Source organism: Typopeltis vanoorti, chromosome 4, assembly GCF_054136105.1.
Source record: "Typopeltis vanoorti isolate ZY-2024b chromosome 4, IOZ_Tvanoo_1.0, whole genome shotgun sequence".
Taxonomy (NCBI): Eukaryota; Metazoa; Arthropoda; class Arachnida; order Uropygi; family Thelyphonidae; genus Typopeltis; species Typopeltis vanoorti.
Genome location: NC_143552.1, coordinates 89,898,374 through 89,914,964, shown reverse-complemented (window position 1 = coordinate 89,914,964; position 16,591 = coordinate 89,898,374). Strand labels below are relative to the sequence as shown.

Sequence of the window (16,591 nt, the reverse complement as noted above, 5' to 3'; positions counted from 1 at the left end):
TATGCGATTTAAGGTTTATTTTAATTCATTGCTTCAGCTTTATGCTGTTTTAGAAAATTATGGACCGTATCCCTAATTTTTCAACATAAGTTAGGTCTTTTTTGTGCGTTTTTTATATGCAGTTTTCTGTGGCACGTATCTACCACATAAAAAGAGATCCGACTGTATATAATGCCAATTTGTTTCTACGATTCCAAGGGCATTATCCACAAAGAATTCGTTCCCCTTGGCCAAACAGTTAATGGTGAGTTTATCTTGAAGTTTTGAAGCGATTGATAGCGAGAATTCATCGCGTATGGCATGAATATTGTGACGACCGACCGTTCATCAAAACACACTGTCATTCATATATACAGGGTGTTCGGGATAAATTTGACAGTTTCGTAAGGAAAAAGAAAATCTTCTTTGTATCTATTAAATTTAATGAATTGACAAAAAAACATTACAGGCAGAGTTAATTACAATACTATCAACAAGATTTACTCAAAATAACCACCATTAGCATCGATCACAGCTTCAATTCTGCTTCGGAACCTCGAACAAGCTGATGCTACAGTCTCCCTGGGAAGGGCCGCAAAAACTGTTTTAATTTTATCCATTAACTGGGCTTTTGTATTACTGGAAGTGCGATTGGTGTCTTTTTCAACTGCGCCCCATACAAAATAATCCATGGGGTTAAGGTCTGGGGAGTTTGGAGGCCAAACATTTGGACTGGTGAAGTCGTAGAAATTTTCAGACAACCATTTTTGACTTTTCCCAGAGGTGTGGCAAGGGGCCGAATCCTGCTGCCATACATACGGCCTACCATTGGCTACCCTTGTTATCCAGGGCTTGACTACAGTTAGCAACTCCACGAACAAAGCCCGAATTCCAATGCCAGGGTTCTTCAACACCTGTTCCTGCAGATTTGTGAGGAATTCTGCTGTACGAACGCAATTAGATCGTCTGCTAGGGATCTTTCTTCTTGCTACATCCTCGTAGTCACCATTGCAAGTCTCTAGTTCATGCCTGATTGTTTTTACTGTATTCAGGGAGCATTGGGCAGCAGTCGTAATATCCTTATTTTGATGGCGGGCACGAATCATCATGATACAAGTTATTCTCTTCCATGATTCAGGTGGGTTCCAGCTATCCATCCTTTCTGACATCTTGTATATGAATGAAGAAGGATCCAAACTTTTAAATGAAGAGAAGTGTGTGTTAATACATGTAACTTACGGAAAAATATAATTAATTATAAATATGTCAAATTTATCCCGAACACCCTGTATGTATGTATACAGTATGCCCAAAGAAAATTAGCTTTTCTTTTATGAGCATTCTAGTTTTTAAAGTGGTAACTATTATGCTTGTACAACAGTTTGAAAATTGAATGTGTAAAGCATGTAATTTCACATGTTGTGACCACTTCATACATCCTTTGTTTTTCTTTCTCCCCTTCAACACAAATTGACTATTGTTGGCAATTTGCCAGCCCCGGTTCTATGAACTGCAGGCATACTGTGTGTGTGTGTGTGTGTGTGTGTGTGTGTGTGTGTGTGTGTGTGTGTGTGTGTGTGTGTGTGGATGTACAGTTACCCAACAACTAAAAAGTATTATGTTGATAGATTTCTTCATTATTTGTCCAAGTGTAATAAGCAATCATCAAGATACTGAGAGGGTAGAGAGGGAGATGTCACTAAAGTGACAGAACACAGCTAGTTTATCTGGTGGTATATGTTTTTTCAATAATTATTTATTGACAGTAATTCACAACTTATCATTGTAGGTCTTGCTTGATGCTATAAACTGAATTCTTAGTGTCTGACATCTTTTTTCTAAATTACAATGTTTTTGTGTGAGAATGAGGTTGAAAAACTTGATTATAACTAAAAGTATTATATAATATGTTGAGCTGTTTGAATTAGACAAAATTGATATCTTTAATTACTTTATAAATGAGAAAAAAAAAAGTCTTTTAAATTATTTTTTTGTTTCTAAACTTTCAGAGACAACCAGTAGAGATAAAACTCCCAGAACCACAGCATGGATTAATTGAATTAACAAATGAAACATTTCCAAAGGTGACTGAGAATGGCCAACATTTCATTAAATTTTATGCACCGTGGTGTGGACATTGTCAGAAATTAGCCCCTGTATGGGATGATTTAGCTCGAAGTTTTGAACATGATGGGTCTGTATCAATATCAAAAGTAAGTCTCAGATCATCTATGCAGATTTTAATTGCAAATACAGTAGACGGCGCTTATTATTATCACTTCGGGACAGTCACTTTTTGATTACAATAACCTGCTGATAACATTAAGCAAAGGATATAGAAAATTACATCTTTATTTTAATTTATTGTTATAAACAATTTTTAATAAGCAAAACATAAAATTTGTTTTAAAAATTTATCTAGTTGTCTGTCGTGTCTTTGAATATAGCAGTTCAAGAATAAGTTGCTCGTACTCATAATGCTTTTCGAAGTTTGTTGCTCTATGTTGCACACAGCGACAAAGTATTCATAGAGCTTCTTGCATATAGGCATTGGTTGGAGGAGCTTCTAAAATTTGTTCTTCTATACTTGTATTAGGTTCACTTTCTTCTATTAGCTTAAAGTTCTCATCAGAAGCAGCTTGACATATTTCCGACAATGTTATTGTAGCCACCACTTCAACGTTGTTATCAATAGCCAACCAATTTTCAAATTCTTCTTCTTTTGACACACCATCTGGGGTTTTATCAAAAATTTCATTTGTAAGATATTCAAATTCTTCGGAAGAAGGAGTTTCAGAGTTTGTCTTAAAAATCCACCTTTTTTTTGGAAGTAGTTTTCAATAGTCTTCTCTGAGACTTGCTTCTGTGACATTGCTACCAAATGCAATGCATCAAGAAGGGGAAATTTTTTTTTGTAATTAAACTTGCTTCAGATCGGTTTTTTATATAATCAAGTTCAGCTATAATTCTTGCACAAATTTTCCTTTGATAGTGTTCAAAGGAAATTTTGAACTAACAATGTAGTGTTCAAAGGCAAGAAGATTACCTTGATGTTCTTTAACGATAAATTGTTTGTGTGTGCAGTGCAATTGTCTACTAACAAGACAATTTTTCATTTTAATTTAAGATCCCACTTAACTAACCAATTGTTCAAAATGTCATTAGTCACCAAAGCATTTGCACTAGAACAGTAGTCAACAGGCAAACTTTTGATACCTTTAAAACACTGAGGATTTTTACTTTTTCCAATCACTAGAAGCACTCTTTTCTCACCTTTCATATTAACACAACAAAGAATTGTTATTGGCTCTTTTGAAGATTTAAATCCTTTAGTACTTTCATTTTTAAACAAATAAGTATGCTCAGGCATTGCATGAAAATAGTCCTGTTTCGTCTGCATTGTAAATATCCTCAGGAAAATGTTCAGCAATATTTTTTGGCCACTCGGTCTTAATCCACACATCAGCTGATAAAAAATAAAAAAAAAAATCAGCACTTTTTTTCTTCACCACGAATACACTTGTATACATAATATTCTCTTGCTTTTTCCACCTGTTAAACCATCCATCAGTTGCGGTGAAAATTTCTTTGCCCATTGTTTTTGCAAGTTCTTCTGGTTTTTGACGCATCAAAGCCTCATTAATCGAAGCATTCTTTTCACAAACATTACTAAACCAAATTTTTAATGATGGTTCAACTTGAGTATCCTTACCAGATCAGGCTCTCCTTTGATCCATGTTCTCATTAGTAAGAGCTGAAGTTTCAATGTTTGATCTGTTTTCAAGATCTTATACAAGAGTGGTTGTAAAATTTTTAAATGTACAGCTGCACTACCCTGATTCATTTTGGACAACTTATCACTCCAAAATTCTTTGCTTTTCTTGAAAAGATAAATTTTTACGTTTTTTACTTCTGCCATAATGCTAAGGGCTTTTTAACGAGCACTTTAAGTCAAATTCACTTACTGAAAGAGAGCACGAAAATAAACTCGAAAAATCACAATTAGACCATATTTATCCCCCCCCCTCCCCCGCATTTGCCTGGAAGATTTAAGTTTTACGGAAGATTAAGATTACACACCTGCATTTGCCTGGAAGATATAAGATTTATGGGAAGAATAAGATTAACAAAAAAGTCAGGTTTTGACAAATGTTTTCTTGTCATTTCTCCTGATTAACCCATATTTCTTAGAATTCTGAGACACAAAAGGCCAAACATTCGAGGATTTTGATAACAATAACTGGAACTTTGATTATAATAGACGGATTATTTTTAATTCATTTTAAATGGTGTGTTTTGGGACCGACTGATTTTGATAACAATAGCCGATTGATAATGTTATCTGTGATCACAATAAGCGGATTCTGTTGTATTATTTATTCAAAAAACTTGGCTGTGTTTGTTTAGTTGAAATTTAAAGAATATTAAAATTGTGAATGACTTCATTCTTTTAAATGTTCCACAGAAAAGTTGCTAATATAATGCATGCTAATTTAGGAATGAGTTGCCACATGTACAAAGTGAAATAATTGAGGCTAGAGAAGAGATGATGGAAGTAAAAACTGTAAAAGTGGTTGTGAAATGGAGGGGGTAGTTGGAAACAGGAGTGAAAAAATTGTGTGGGACTGTTTTGAAAGATGTAAAACAGTCCCACACAATTTTTTCACAAGTGCCCAGAATACTGTAAAGAAATAAAATAGAAAAAAATAACAGGTTTCATACTGTTCAGTGACTAGAATAATCAGTATCTGTTTTATGTTCATAATACACCTACACAGGAAGGACTATTATTCATTGATAGATTATTTTATGTCATATGGTAAAATGGGAAATGTTACAGCATTTTGATGTAAAAGTTTTTATTTGAATAATATTTTAGCTATAGTTCGCCCACCGATAAGAGATCCTTCGACACTTCTGCGCATCTCAGAAAAAGGAGAATCCATTCCGATAATAGGGTAATCAGTCCGTATAGTGGGATGAGTTGTTTATTATTACTGGTCGGAAAATTAACTTCTCTTTATAATTATTGTAGTTAACTATGTTGCTTGTATAACAGTTGGAAAATTTTACCTATAAAGCACATGATTTCGCATGTTGGCGACCAATTCGGACGTCCTTCATTTCTTTCTCCCCTTCAGCACGAATCGACTATAGAGTACAAACAATAATTGATAAAGAACAAAAATGAGCATACAAACGTTTATAAGGAATGCAACTAATGAAAATTTAAAAAAAAAAAAAGTTAAATTTGTGATCCATAGAACTAATGAAAATTTAAAAAAAAAAAAGTTAAATTTGTGATCCATAGAAGATACGATTGTATCACTTAATTTGTGGCTTAAGTGAAAAAAATAAAAGATTATAAGAGAAAAATGTGCTTTTGAAAAAAATTAAAGAATTCAGGGGAAAAGATCATTGAATAATCTCATCTGAAGCCTAGAAAAATGATCTTTTGAATACTCTTTAAAGCAAAAAATGTAGGCAATAATAAAGCACTGAAATAAAGTCAAAAACAGCAAAGATAAATAATGATATAGTAAAAGAAACTTAGCCCAGCATTCTACCTATGGGACTTTGGTTGGAACTTTTCATTAGTTTGTTATAGCAGTGTTTGCTCTATGCAGATGATATACTTCTAAGCAAATCTAGTGCAAGTCTCCAGGATTTAACTAAATTGAATAACAAATGTAACAAATTTGAATCAGCAGTAAAAGGACCAACATTATGAATATAGGCCAGAATATACAAAACTTTCATCTTCATTCTGTAGGTGATTTTTAGTGGAAAGGCTTAGACGTTGGTTATGCATTATTACTAAATAGTTTAGGGAAATAACAACCTAGAGACTAGGATATACATTAAAATAACTTTTTAATACAAATCCAATATTTCGGCAACGTCACGCTGCCATTTTCAACAGGAACTTGTGAGCAAGACACGTGCACGCAGGCACAGCAAACAGTAAATGAGGACGAAGAAGGAAGCTATTCTTTCTCCTAAAGTCCTACTGGTGCCCCCTAGCAGGCAATGTTGGTATTCTTGGGCGATTGGGCTGAGGCCTTCTGATGTAGGTTTCCCAAATTTGAGACAGCCTCATGCAGCCAAATTTGTTGAGGTTTGGGATTGTTTCTTAGGGCTGAGGCTGATTCCACGAAAAGCCTTTCGTCCTTGTATTTACTAAGGTGAATGATCGTGGCTTTCTTCCACCGTATTCTATGGTGGGTATACAGAGCGGACCTGGTATACACCAGGTAGGTCTAGTGGGTGGGGGGGGGAGGTTGGTCTTTAGTGGAGCGGATAAGGGATGGCAATTTCTTATATGGTCTGTAACAAGAAGTTAAGCTGTGTTTTTTTAGGATTTTTGTAATTTTTTCCGAGGTGCCTCTGATATAGGGTATGGTGATGGATTTAGAGTAATCCTTGTTGTGAGCGGGGGGTGTTCCCATCACTCAGGGAACAAATCGCTACTACTCGCCATTTCCTGAGTGATGCTAACTTAGCTATCCAGGCACTCGAAGATGACCTTTCAAGCACTTAAGCCATGAAATGTGGTCTATTTTGCACGACATCTCGTGCACTGCAGCGGAGAAAGAGTTTAAAAAAGTACAAGATTGACACATCAAAAAATTTGAAAATTTAATAAAGAAGAATGCAATCTCAAAACTGCAACTTCCTACCGAAACAGTAGTCAACCTTTCATCATGTATTGTGAAACCTGAAGCACTCGACGCCCTCTCACGTGGCCACAACTTCGCCATTGCACCCAGAAGAATACCTGCAGAGGATATTATGATACAAGTTGAACACGGGATACGACACCTTCCTAACCACGTCGCCAACGATATCAGACTGGATGTGGCTTGTGTTCTGACCAAAGCAAAACCACCTAAAGCCAACATGCCCATTAAAGAAATTAAATCTCTACTGGAATTAAAGAAAAACAAGGAAATAATAATCACCAAAGCAGATAAAGGGAACGCCACAGTATTGCTTAACCAAAAGGCTTATACAGATAAGCTAAAAGCTCTATTGTTAGATCGGGCTACTTACCTCTCTATCGAGTACAATCCCACCAACTCACAAATTAGAAAACTCCACAGGCTCCTTAAGAAGGTCACTTCTTGGCCTGTGGAAGTCACTAACAAATTAAAACCATTTAACTCCATACCTCCCGTATTTATGGACTCCCAAAAATACTTAAGGAAAATGTGCCATTACATCCCATAGTGGATGGCATTGATTCCCACATATAAACTAGCTAAACATTTGGCCAAAGCTCTCACACACTATACTGGCAACATACCTTCATACATAAAAAACTCAGCCCACTTCAAAGCCAGCATAGAAAAACCTTACACTCAAACACACTGACGTAATGGTCAGCTTTGATGTCTCCTCCTTATTCACAAATGTCCCACTCAAAGAATCCTTAGAGCTAATCCAAGCTAAATTTCCTCCCGATATCACAGCCCTATTTCAATTCCCAATGAACTCAGGCTATTTTGTTTGGCAATGAAAATTCTACAAACAAATAGAGGGGACAGCCATGGGTTCTCCACTCTCCCCACCCTTGGCCAACTTTTATATGGAGACTTTTGAAGAGAAAGCCTTAAACTCTGCCCCACAAAAACCAACCATTTGGCTTCGATATGTAGATGTGTTCGCTATTTGGCCACATGGCTCTGATGCACTCCTCTCCTTCCTAACACACTTAAACAACCAACACCCCAGAATCAGATTCACCTTGGAAGAAGAAAAATATAACTGCCTTCCTTTCTTAGACACACTAGTCACCCGCCAGCCTGATGGAACCTTGGTTTTCTCAGTCTATAGAAAACCCACCCATACAGGCAGATACATTCACCAACAATCCCACCACCCTTCCTCACAACAATATGGTGTCATTAAGACACTACACAACAGGGCTAAACTTATCTGTTCAAATGACAATGCCCTAACCACAGAACTAAACCACATTCTCAACACTTTCTCAGCCGATGGCTACCCTCCCAAAACAATCCAAAAAATATTGATACCAGTAACCCCCCCCCACAACAAGGATTACTCTAAATCCATCACCATACCCTATATCAGAGGCATCTCGGAAAAAATTACAAAAATGCTAAAAAAACACGGCTTAACTTCTTGTTACAGACCATATAAGAAATTGGCATCCCTTATCCGATCCACTAAAGACCAACCTCCTCCCCCCCCCCAGACCTACCTGGTGTATACCAGGTCCCTTGCAGCTGTTAACTGTTCTACTTTGGCCAAACAGGCAGGACAGCCAATATCAGAATTACAGAACACAAGGACTACATCCGGTTCCACCAATACAGCCGCTCTGGTTTTGCAGACCATGCTCTGTATACCCACCATAGAATACGGTGGAAGAAAGCCATGTTCATTCACTGTAGTAAATACAAGTATGAAAGGCTTTTCATGGAATCAGCCTCAGCCCTAAGAAACAATCCCAAACCTCAACAAATTTGACTGCATGAGACTGCCTCAAATTTGGGAAACCTACATCAGAAGGCCTCAGCCCAATCACCCAAGAATACCAACATTGCCTGCAAGGGGATCACCAGTAGGACTTTATGAGAAAGAATAGCTTCCTGCTTTGTCCTCATTTACTGTTTGCTGTGCCTGCATGCACGTGTCTTGCTCACAAGTTCCTGTTGAAAATGTCAAAGTGACGTTGCCGAAATATTGGATTTGTATTAAAAAGTTATTTTAATGTATATCCTAGTCTAAGTTGTTATTTCCCTAAACCATTTAGTAATAAAGTATTTGATTTTATAGAACAAGTAAAATATTTCAGTTATTTATGCACAATGTTTAGTGAAGATAAAAAATTAAATATGAAATTAGGCAATAGAATAAACAAATCTTGTATTGGTTAGAAACCAGTTGAATGAAGTTATATACACTAAACTAGCAATAAACAAGACTGTGTTCAAACCATTTTTAATTTATTGATCTGAGAGTTGGGTTAGAAATAAAACTGTGGATGAAAAGCTAGAGACAACAGAAATGTGGGGTTTGAGAAAAATTAGGGGGGTTATGAAGATGACATCGATATCAATGGCAGAATCGTATTAAAAGTAATGTTATTCTTGAATGTTAACAACATCAAGAATATATGAGCAGAGCTAATCTAAGATGGTATGGTCTTAAACAGAATAGGAGAGGAGAGGTTAGCAAAACAGGTGCTTAATGACAAGGTAGTAAGTAAAAGATCCAAAGGAAGACCAAGATCTAAGTGGATAGATGCAGTCAGAAGTGCCCTTGAACACAGAAATAGATGATCTGACAATATTGGAATGCTGAAGAATGATTGGCTGACATGGAGGAAAATTATTGATATAACAATATTCATAATATAAACTTAATTATGTAGCATTGTAATAGTATCCTGTACACCCTTTGAGGGTACATAACAGGAAACTGATGTTGTTTTTTACTTCTCAACATTAAAATTAGTGTCTGTTCTGGTGAGATATAATTAAATTCAGGAAAAAAAAAACTATTTTTGTAATAGTTCTCACGTAAAACTTGTATGAACCACAGGAATAGTTTGAATTTATGAGCATTACCTGTTCCTATGGCTCGACTTACATTTTTATGAGTCATTTTGTTATAGTGATGTTCTCTGCTGTGAAAGTTGGCTTTAGTGGAGCTTCAACTGAAGAAATGTTTCATTTATCATTAAGGTTTCCTCATTTACATCTTTTCCCATTTAACTCTGAAGACCCTTTCTCTCCTCTTATCTCAAAATTAATATTGTACCTCTTTAAAAACGATAGAACTTACATTTGTCTTACTTTTCTCATCAGTATCAAGAATAATAAATTTCCTTGTAGTCTGAACTTACTTTTTACATAGATTAATCAGATTTTTTTCACTTTTTTTCCATTAAAGAAGACTGCTGATATCAAATGAAGCAGTTCGAACATATTTTTCTTTAGTGAACTTCCATACCATGAATGTTCCTTTTATATATTTCCATCAACAGGAATAATATTCAGATTGTCTAAACTTTGGAAGGATGGATCCAGTGGTGAGCTATAAGGGGCTCACGCGAGCCCTTTGTTACATTTTTCTCAAATTTGCGAGCCCCTTGTTCTTCTTGTTTACTTTTTTATTTTTTCAAAAAAAAATTTTTTTCTGAAACATATTAAGCGACAAACTCATACGGTAACCTAACAAAAATTAGTATATTCGGCAGTGTATAGATTATTTGGAATTATTGTTTCAACTCTATAATGAATGCGTCCAAGTTTGAAAATAAAATAAGCGCATGCGCTGTCTTTATTGTTCTCCCTTTTGGTAGCCAATCATATGGTAAAATCAGTAGCCAATCAAATATTTTATAAAAGATTATAAAAGATTTCATTCTTATTATATTTTGATAGTTAAAAAATGTTTTTCTTATGTAAAATAAATTAACACAGTTGATTGTGTGCAAATATTTCATGTTTAGATCATGAAATATTTTTTTAAAAATGATAGCCTTTAGAAGTTGATTGTCCTCTCATACCTTTTGATTGGAATTTGTACACAAGCTGTAATTAATAAAAGTTTTTGTGTGAAATATGACTTCTTTTTTTTTTTTCTCGACGATGTGAGCTCTTTGTTAAAATTTACATAGCTCACCACTGGATGGATCTATCTATTTCCACAAGAACAAAGTTGAGGATTTTGGATGCGGCTGTTTATCGAACAGCGGCTTATGGATATGAAACTTGGAACCTATAGAAGTCTGATAGTAAAAGGATAGCTGCTTTTGAGATGTGATGTTACAAAAGAATACCATGTACAGCGATATCTCGCTAATCTGAACCTCTTTAGTCCAACCCTCCGGTAATCCAAACTGCGGTTTGAAAGGAAAAAAAAGTTTTATTTATTACGTATTATTATTTTGCATACCATTTTTTTTTATTAAATAATTATTATTTTAACTGTTATTATTTATTTTATTATTATTGCAGTACAGTATTTCTTTCATCAATTGTACGATTATATTGTGAGCCTATTTTGATTTATTGTGTGTGTTCACGTTTGCTTTTTTCATACTGTACAGTACGTTCTGTATTGTCGGCATGAATCACCGCTGTTGCCAATGAACTGATTAGTCACCACTACTGCACAATGTTTGTGTATCTTCCCATCAACAACAACAATGACGATTTAGCATAAAGGTGTATATAACGCTCAGTTTTTCTTTGATTATTAAAATGAAACGTTGTCTGAGTTGTCGTTTATACTTTTGTGTTTTCGTAAGTTTTCAGTGAATGATTAACGATTGTTTCAGTTTTTCATTAACATCATTTTTTATTTTACTCTTTTTAACACTAAAATTTATTTTGTTAAAATAACGAATAAATTTAAAACAAAAAATAAATAAATAAAAAAACGAAATGAATTAAAATTTATTTCGCTCCAGGTCTTGTCGGATAAGTGTAAAATAATTCGGCGGCTAACTTGCTACTGAATACAATGTCGGAAAATCTACAGTCAGTGACAATAAAATTATATAATAATAAAAAAAGGACTAAGCAAAGCTTGGTACTTAAGAGACAAACTCTGAAAACAAGTGATTTTTCTTTACTTAATTCTAATTTCTGCTGTTTATATGTGGTTTCTTTAAGAAAGAAGTCATCATACTCCCATCTTCAGAGACATTTTAAAGCAGAAAGCTAAGCATTTCCACAAATTTACCCGGATCAGAAATTAAAAGCAAGTGATGGTTGGCTAGAAAAATTTAAGAAACGCCACGGTATTCGGTATCTATCAATATCGGGGGAGGGGGGGGGTGGACTATGTAGTGACTTTTCCGCCGTAGAACCATTCCAGAAAGCTTTTTTAGAAAAATTCTTGAATTAAATTTAACCGATGATCAAATTTATAATGCGGACGAAAGTGGTCTTTGTTTGAGGTCGTTACCAGAGAAATATCTAGTTCAAAGAAATAAAGCCTCAGCGCCCTGCCGAAAAATGTCCGAAGAGCGTGTCACGATCATGCCTTATGCAAATACCTCAGGAAAACCTAAATTAAAAGTTACTTACGACTGGAAAAACAAAAACCCAAGACCATTTAAGAACTGCTGCCTTTCTGTTTTGTACCGAGGCCAACGTAAAGGATGGATGAATGTCGAACTTTTTTCAAACTGGTTTCACAACGATTTCGTACTGTCTGTTAAAACTTATTTAAAATCCCAGAATTTCGAATAGAAAGAACTTTTATTATTGGATAACTGTCCTGGACATCCTCTGGCAGATGAATTGATTAGCGAGGACGGAAATTTTACTGCTATGTTTTGCCTCCAAACTGTACTCCATTGTTGCAACCAATGGATCAGAACATAATACAATCCATTAAATTCAAATATCATAAAGACCTGCTTTTAAATGTAATATCCCAAAATTATGACGTTACCACATCAATAAAAAATATAAATTTGAGGGTTGTAGTTACCAGGTGCTGCTGCTTGGGAAGCCGTTGAACCTGAAGCAATTCAAGTGTCATGGAAAAAACTGTGGCCTTCTAGAATTTACCAAGATAACTATGGTGATACACAAAAAGAGAAAATTCAAAACGTGCATAATTTGGTTAAAAATATAAATCCAGATGTTGAAATATCACAAACAGATGTTATGGAATGGATTACAGGTAGAACTGAAAGTGAATTCAAAATCAAATCAGACAATGAAATTATAAATATGACGGTACAGAATGAATTAGAAGACGATAAAGGGGGGTGCTTAAGGGTCAAAGCTGTATAACTGAGAGGAGACCTCAACAATGCGGAGAACCGACCAGGGCTTCTGACCTTATGTCCAATCCTCACCTTCTCGTGGTGCACCCTGTTGGGTATCTACTTGGATACTGAACGGACGAGGATGGGCTGGCAATTTGGGATTTAGCCGACCAAATTGTATTCCTTTTGGTTAAACCAAAATATAGAATGATGGTACAACATGACAAAATTTCATGCTGGCTGGGGCGTCGCCCGGTTAAACAAGGAACCCCGTTGTTTTCGCCAGGGAACCAGGGCGAACAGCGAAAAGTCGGCTACTGGAACAAATCTGAAAATAAACCCCAACTCAACATCACCAGAGTTAAAGATCGGTACTATCAACGTAAGAAGCCTGAATGGCAAAGAAATGCATCTAGCTGAGGAATTAGATAAGTACCAGATCGACATAATAGGGGTGACTGAAACAAAAGAGACCAAAACTGGTGAGATCTTTCTGAGCAATAAATACAAAATGTTATATTCAGGCAATGACAATCAAGGAAAAGAAGGAGTAGCCATAGTATTCAACACAAAATACGAGGCTAATCTTCTTGAATGGCAGTCAGTCTCAAGTAGAGTAATGTGGGCAAATATGAGAATGGGGAACTGGACAATGAGACTTATTTGTGGCTATAGTCCCACAGAAGGTTCTACTAAGGTAGAAGTGGAGGAATTTTTTGAGGCTTTAGAAAAAGCAACTGACACAATGAAAAATGAAAAGTTGGTCCTTGTTGGAGATGTAAATAGCAGAGTAGGAAATGATTGTGAGACATACAAAAATATTTTGGGAAAATTTGGAGAAAAGAGCAAAGCTAATAATAATGGAAAATATCTGTTGGATTTCTGCTCAAGACATGGACTGGTTATTACTAACACCATGTTCCAACATAAAAATGTGCACAAATTCACATGGAGAGATGAGGCTAGGAATAAGAAAAGTCTCATTGACTATGTTATTGTTGATAGTGATGTTTTCTCCCTGGTGCAGGACACCAGAGTGTACAGAGGATTTGAAATTGGAAGTGATCACTATTTAGTCTTGAGCAGGATAAAATTGAATTTCATATTGAAAAGAATAACATGTAAGAAAGTTTTAAAGTGAATAAAAGTTGAGCAGCTCTCAGATGTGAGCTGTAGACTAAAATACACAAAGATTATTGAAGAAAAAATGAAAGAGTTTCAGAACAGGAATCAAACCTTGGAGATTCAGTGGCAAACTCTGAAGAAAACATTGATTGATTCTGCCAGAGAGGCATGTGGTGAGGTTGTCTGTAAGGGTAAAAAAATCAGAACTCCCTGGTGGACACAGGAAGTTAAAGCGGCAGTGAAGGAAAAGAAGAAAGCATATCAAAAGTTCCTGGCAAATAAGTCAGCTTTTACTCTTACAGAATATAGAGACAAATGCAAGAATGCTAAACACTGTGTAAAACTAGCTAAACAAAAGTCATGGGAGGACTTTGGCAAGAATATAGAAAATAAATATCAAGAAGGTGGCAAAATATTCTGGAGGTTGTTGAAGAAGCTTAAGAATGGAGGAAAGAGTGCTGTAAAAGGAATTAGAGATGATAAAGGTGAAATGAAAATAGGAGAAAAAGATATCCTTGAAGTATGGAGTAATTACTTTGAAAAACTGCTAAATGAAACAAGCAGTGATGACAGCAGTGGTAAAAAACACTGACCAGGCTTGCAGTCAGGAATACATATCCATACTTGAAGTAGAAAAAGCCATCAAAGGCTTGAAATGTGGAAAGGCTGCAGGAGTAGATGATATTCGACCAGAGCTATTCAATTCTCACATGCAGTTTTATTTCCCTTTTTAAGTATGGTGGTATAAGACTCTTACGGTGGCTGCACTGCATAGTTCAGAAAGCCTGGACAGAGGGACGAATTCCCGATGATTGGAGTAGAGCTCTCATAGTACCCATATATAAAAACGGAAATAAAACTGAATGTGAGAATTACAGAGGTATTTCCCTACTGAGTGTTCCTGGCAAGATCTATGCAAGTATACTTGAGAAACGGTTGAGAAGAATTGTGGAAGAAAAGCTTGGTGAAGAACAAGCTGGTTTCAGGCTAAATAGAGGCTGTCAGGATCAGATCTTCACTTTACGACAAATAGTCGAGAAAGCACGGGAATATAACAAAGATCTGTATTTAAGTTTTCTCGATCTGGAAAAGGCATATGAAAAGGTGCCAAGAGAGAAGCTATTCAATACGCTGCAGTTATATGGTGTCAATAGGGCATTATATCAAGCAATACTTAGTCTTTACTTGAGTTGTAAGTCAGCAGTTAGAATTGAAGGAAATACAGGAAAATGGTTTAATGTTAAATCTGGTGTGAGACAAGGATGTACATTATCCCCTCTGTTATTCATTATCTATATGGATCACATTATGAAGGAAAGTGGTATTAAACATGATATCAAAATTGGAGATGTTAATGTCAGCTCTTTGTTTTATGCGGATGATGTTATACTTCTAAATAAATCCACTACAAGTCTGCAAGATTCTCTGACTAAATTGAATAGCTGTTGTAATAGATATGGTATGATGGTCAGCAATAAAAAGACAAAGACAATGAAAATAGGCAGAATCATTGAAAATGTCAACTGTGTTGGGAATGGAGAACCTGTGGAACAAGTAAAACATTTCAGCTATTTAGGCACTATTTTTACTGAAGATGGTAAATTAAATATAGAAATAGACAACAGAATCAGCAAAACTGGTATGGTGTGAAGTCAATTGAATAAATTCATATGGAATAAGAGAGAAATGAGTCGGAACACTAAATTAGCTGTATACAAGACAGTGTTCAAACCAGTTTTAACTTATGGATCTGAGAGCTGGGTCAGAAGTAAAACACTTGACCAAAGACTAGAGACCACAGATATGAGAGTCCTGAGAAAGATTATAGGCGTGAACAGATGGCATCAATGGCAGTATCATATTAAAAACGAGGATATTAGGAAATAACTTGACATTGTCAGCATCCAGGAATGCTTTAGCAGAGCTAATCTCAGGTGGTATGGTCACTTAAACAGAATGGGCGATTAAAGATTAGCAAAACAAGTGTTCTCTGCCAGGTTGGCAGCAAAACGACCCAGAGGAAGACCAAGATATAAGTGGATTGATACAGTACAAAGTGCTTTGGATGATAGAAATATAAGATCTGATAATGTTGGAGTCTTGACAATTAACAGACTGATTTGGAGGAAAATTGTAGATAGGAAATTAATAATGATGTAATTTTTTTCATGTAGTACTATCTTATCCTGTACACCCCTTGAGGGTACATGGCAGGAATTTGATGATGATGATAAAGAACTCAAAAAAAAAAAAGTAAAACATGAAGAGGCAGTTGACAGTTTTAATATGCATATAGAATGGGCTAAGAAGAATGATACGCCATTCCATAAAATTTTATTGCTAATGCAGCTCCGAGAGTCACTGATTTTCTTTTGCTTCCAGTAAGCAAAAGAAAATCGGTGACTTTTTTTACAAAGAAATAAAAAAAAACTTTTTTGTGTGTTATTTTGTGAAACTTTTTTTGTGTTGTGCACAAGTAAGTGATATTATTTACACAAATTAAGTTATGTACTGAACCATGCAATTTTATTAAATCAGAATCCTCAATAATACAGGTACATACAAACTAAATGTTTTACTAAAATAAACTTGTATTATTTTTTAAGTTTTAAATTACAGTACAGTAGCTTTTTTCTATCAGTTACTTCATTTATTTACAGAATTAAATTGATGTACCATTAAAATCTGATTATTTTTGTCTTAAACGCAGTTATTGTTGTCTCT

The 16,591-nt window shown here is 35.4% G+C and overlaps 1 protein-coding gene across 1 annotated transcript in view; it reads left to right on the top strand.

Annotated features, from left to right (window-relative positions):
• Window positions 1-16,591, top strand: part of prtp (thioredoxin domain-containing protein pretaporter) — a 192,759-nt gene that overhangs the window by 103,240 nt on the left and 72,928 nt on the right. Inside the window, exon 5 of the mRNA XM_090391337.1 lies at window positions 1,989-2,192. Within this exon, the coding sequence (XP_090247463.1) occupies window positions 1,989-2,192 (204 nt within the window). The remainder of the gene's footprint in view (window positions 1-1,988; window positions 2,193-16,591) is intronic.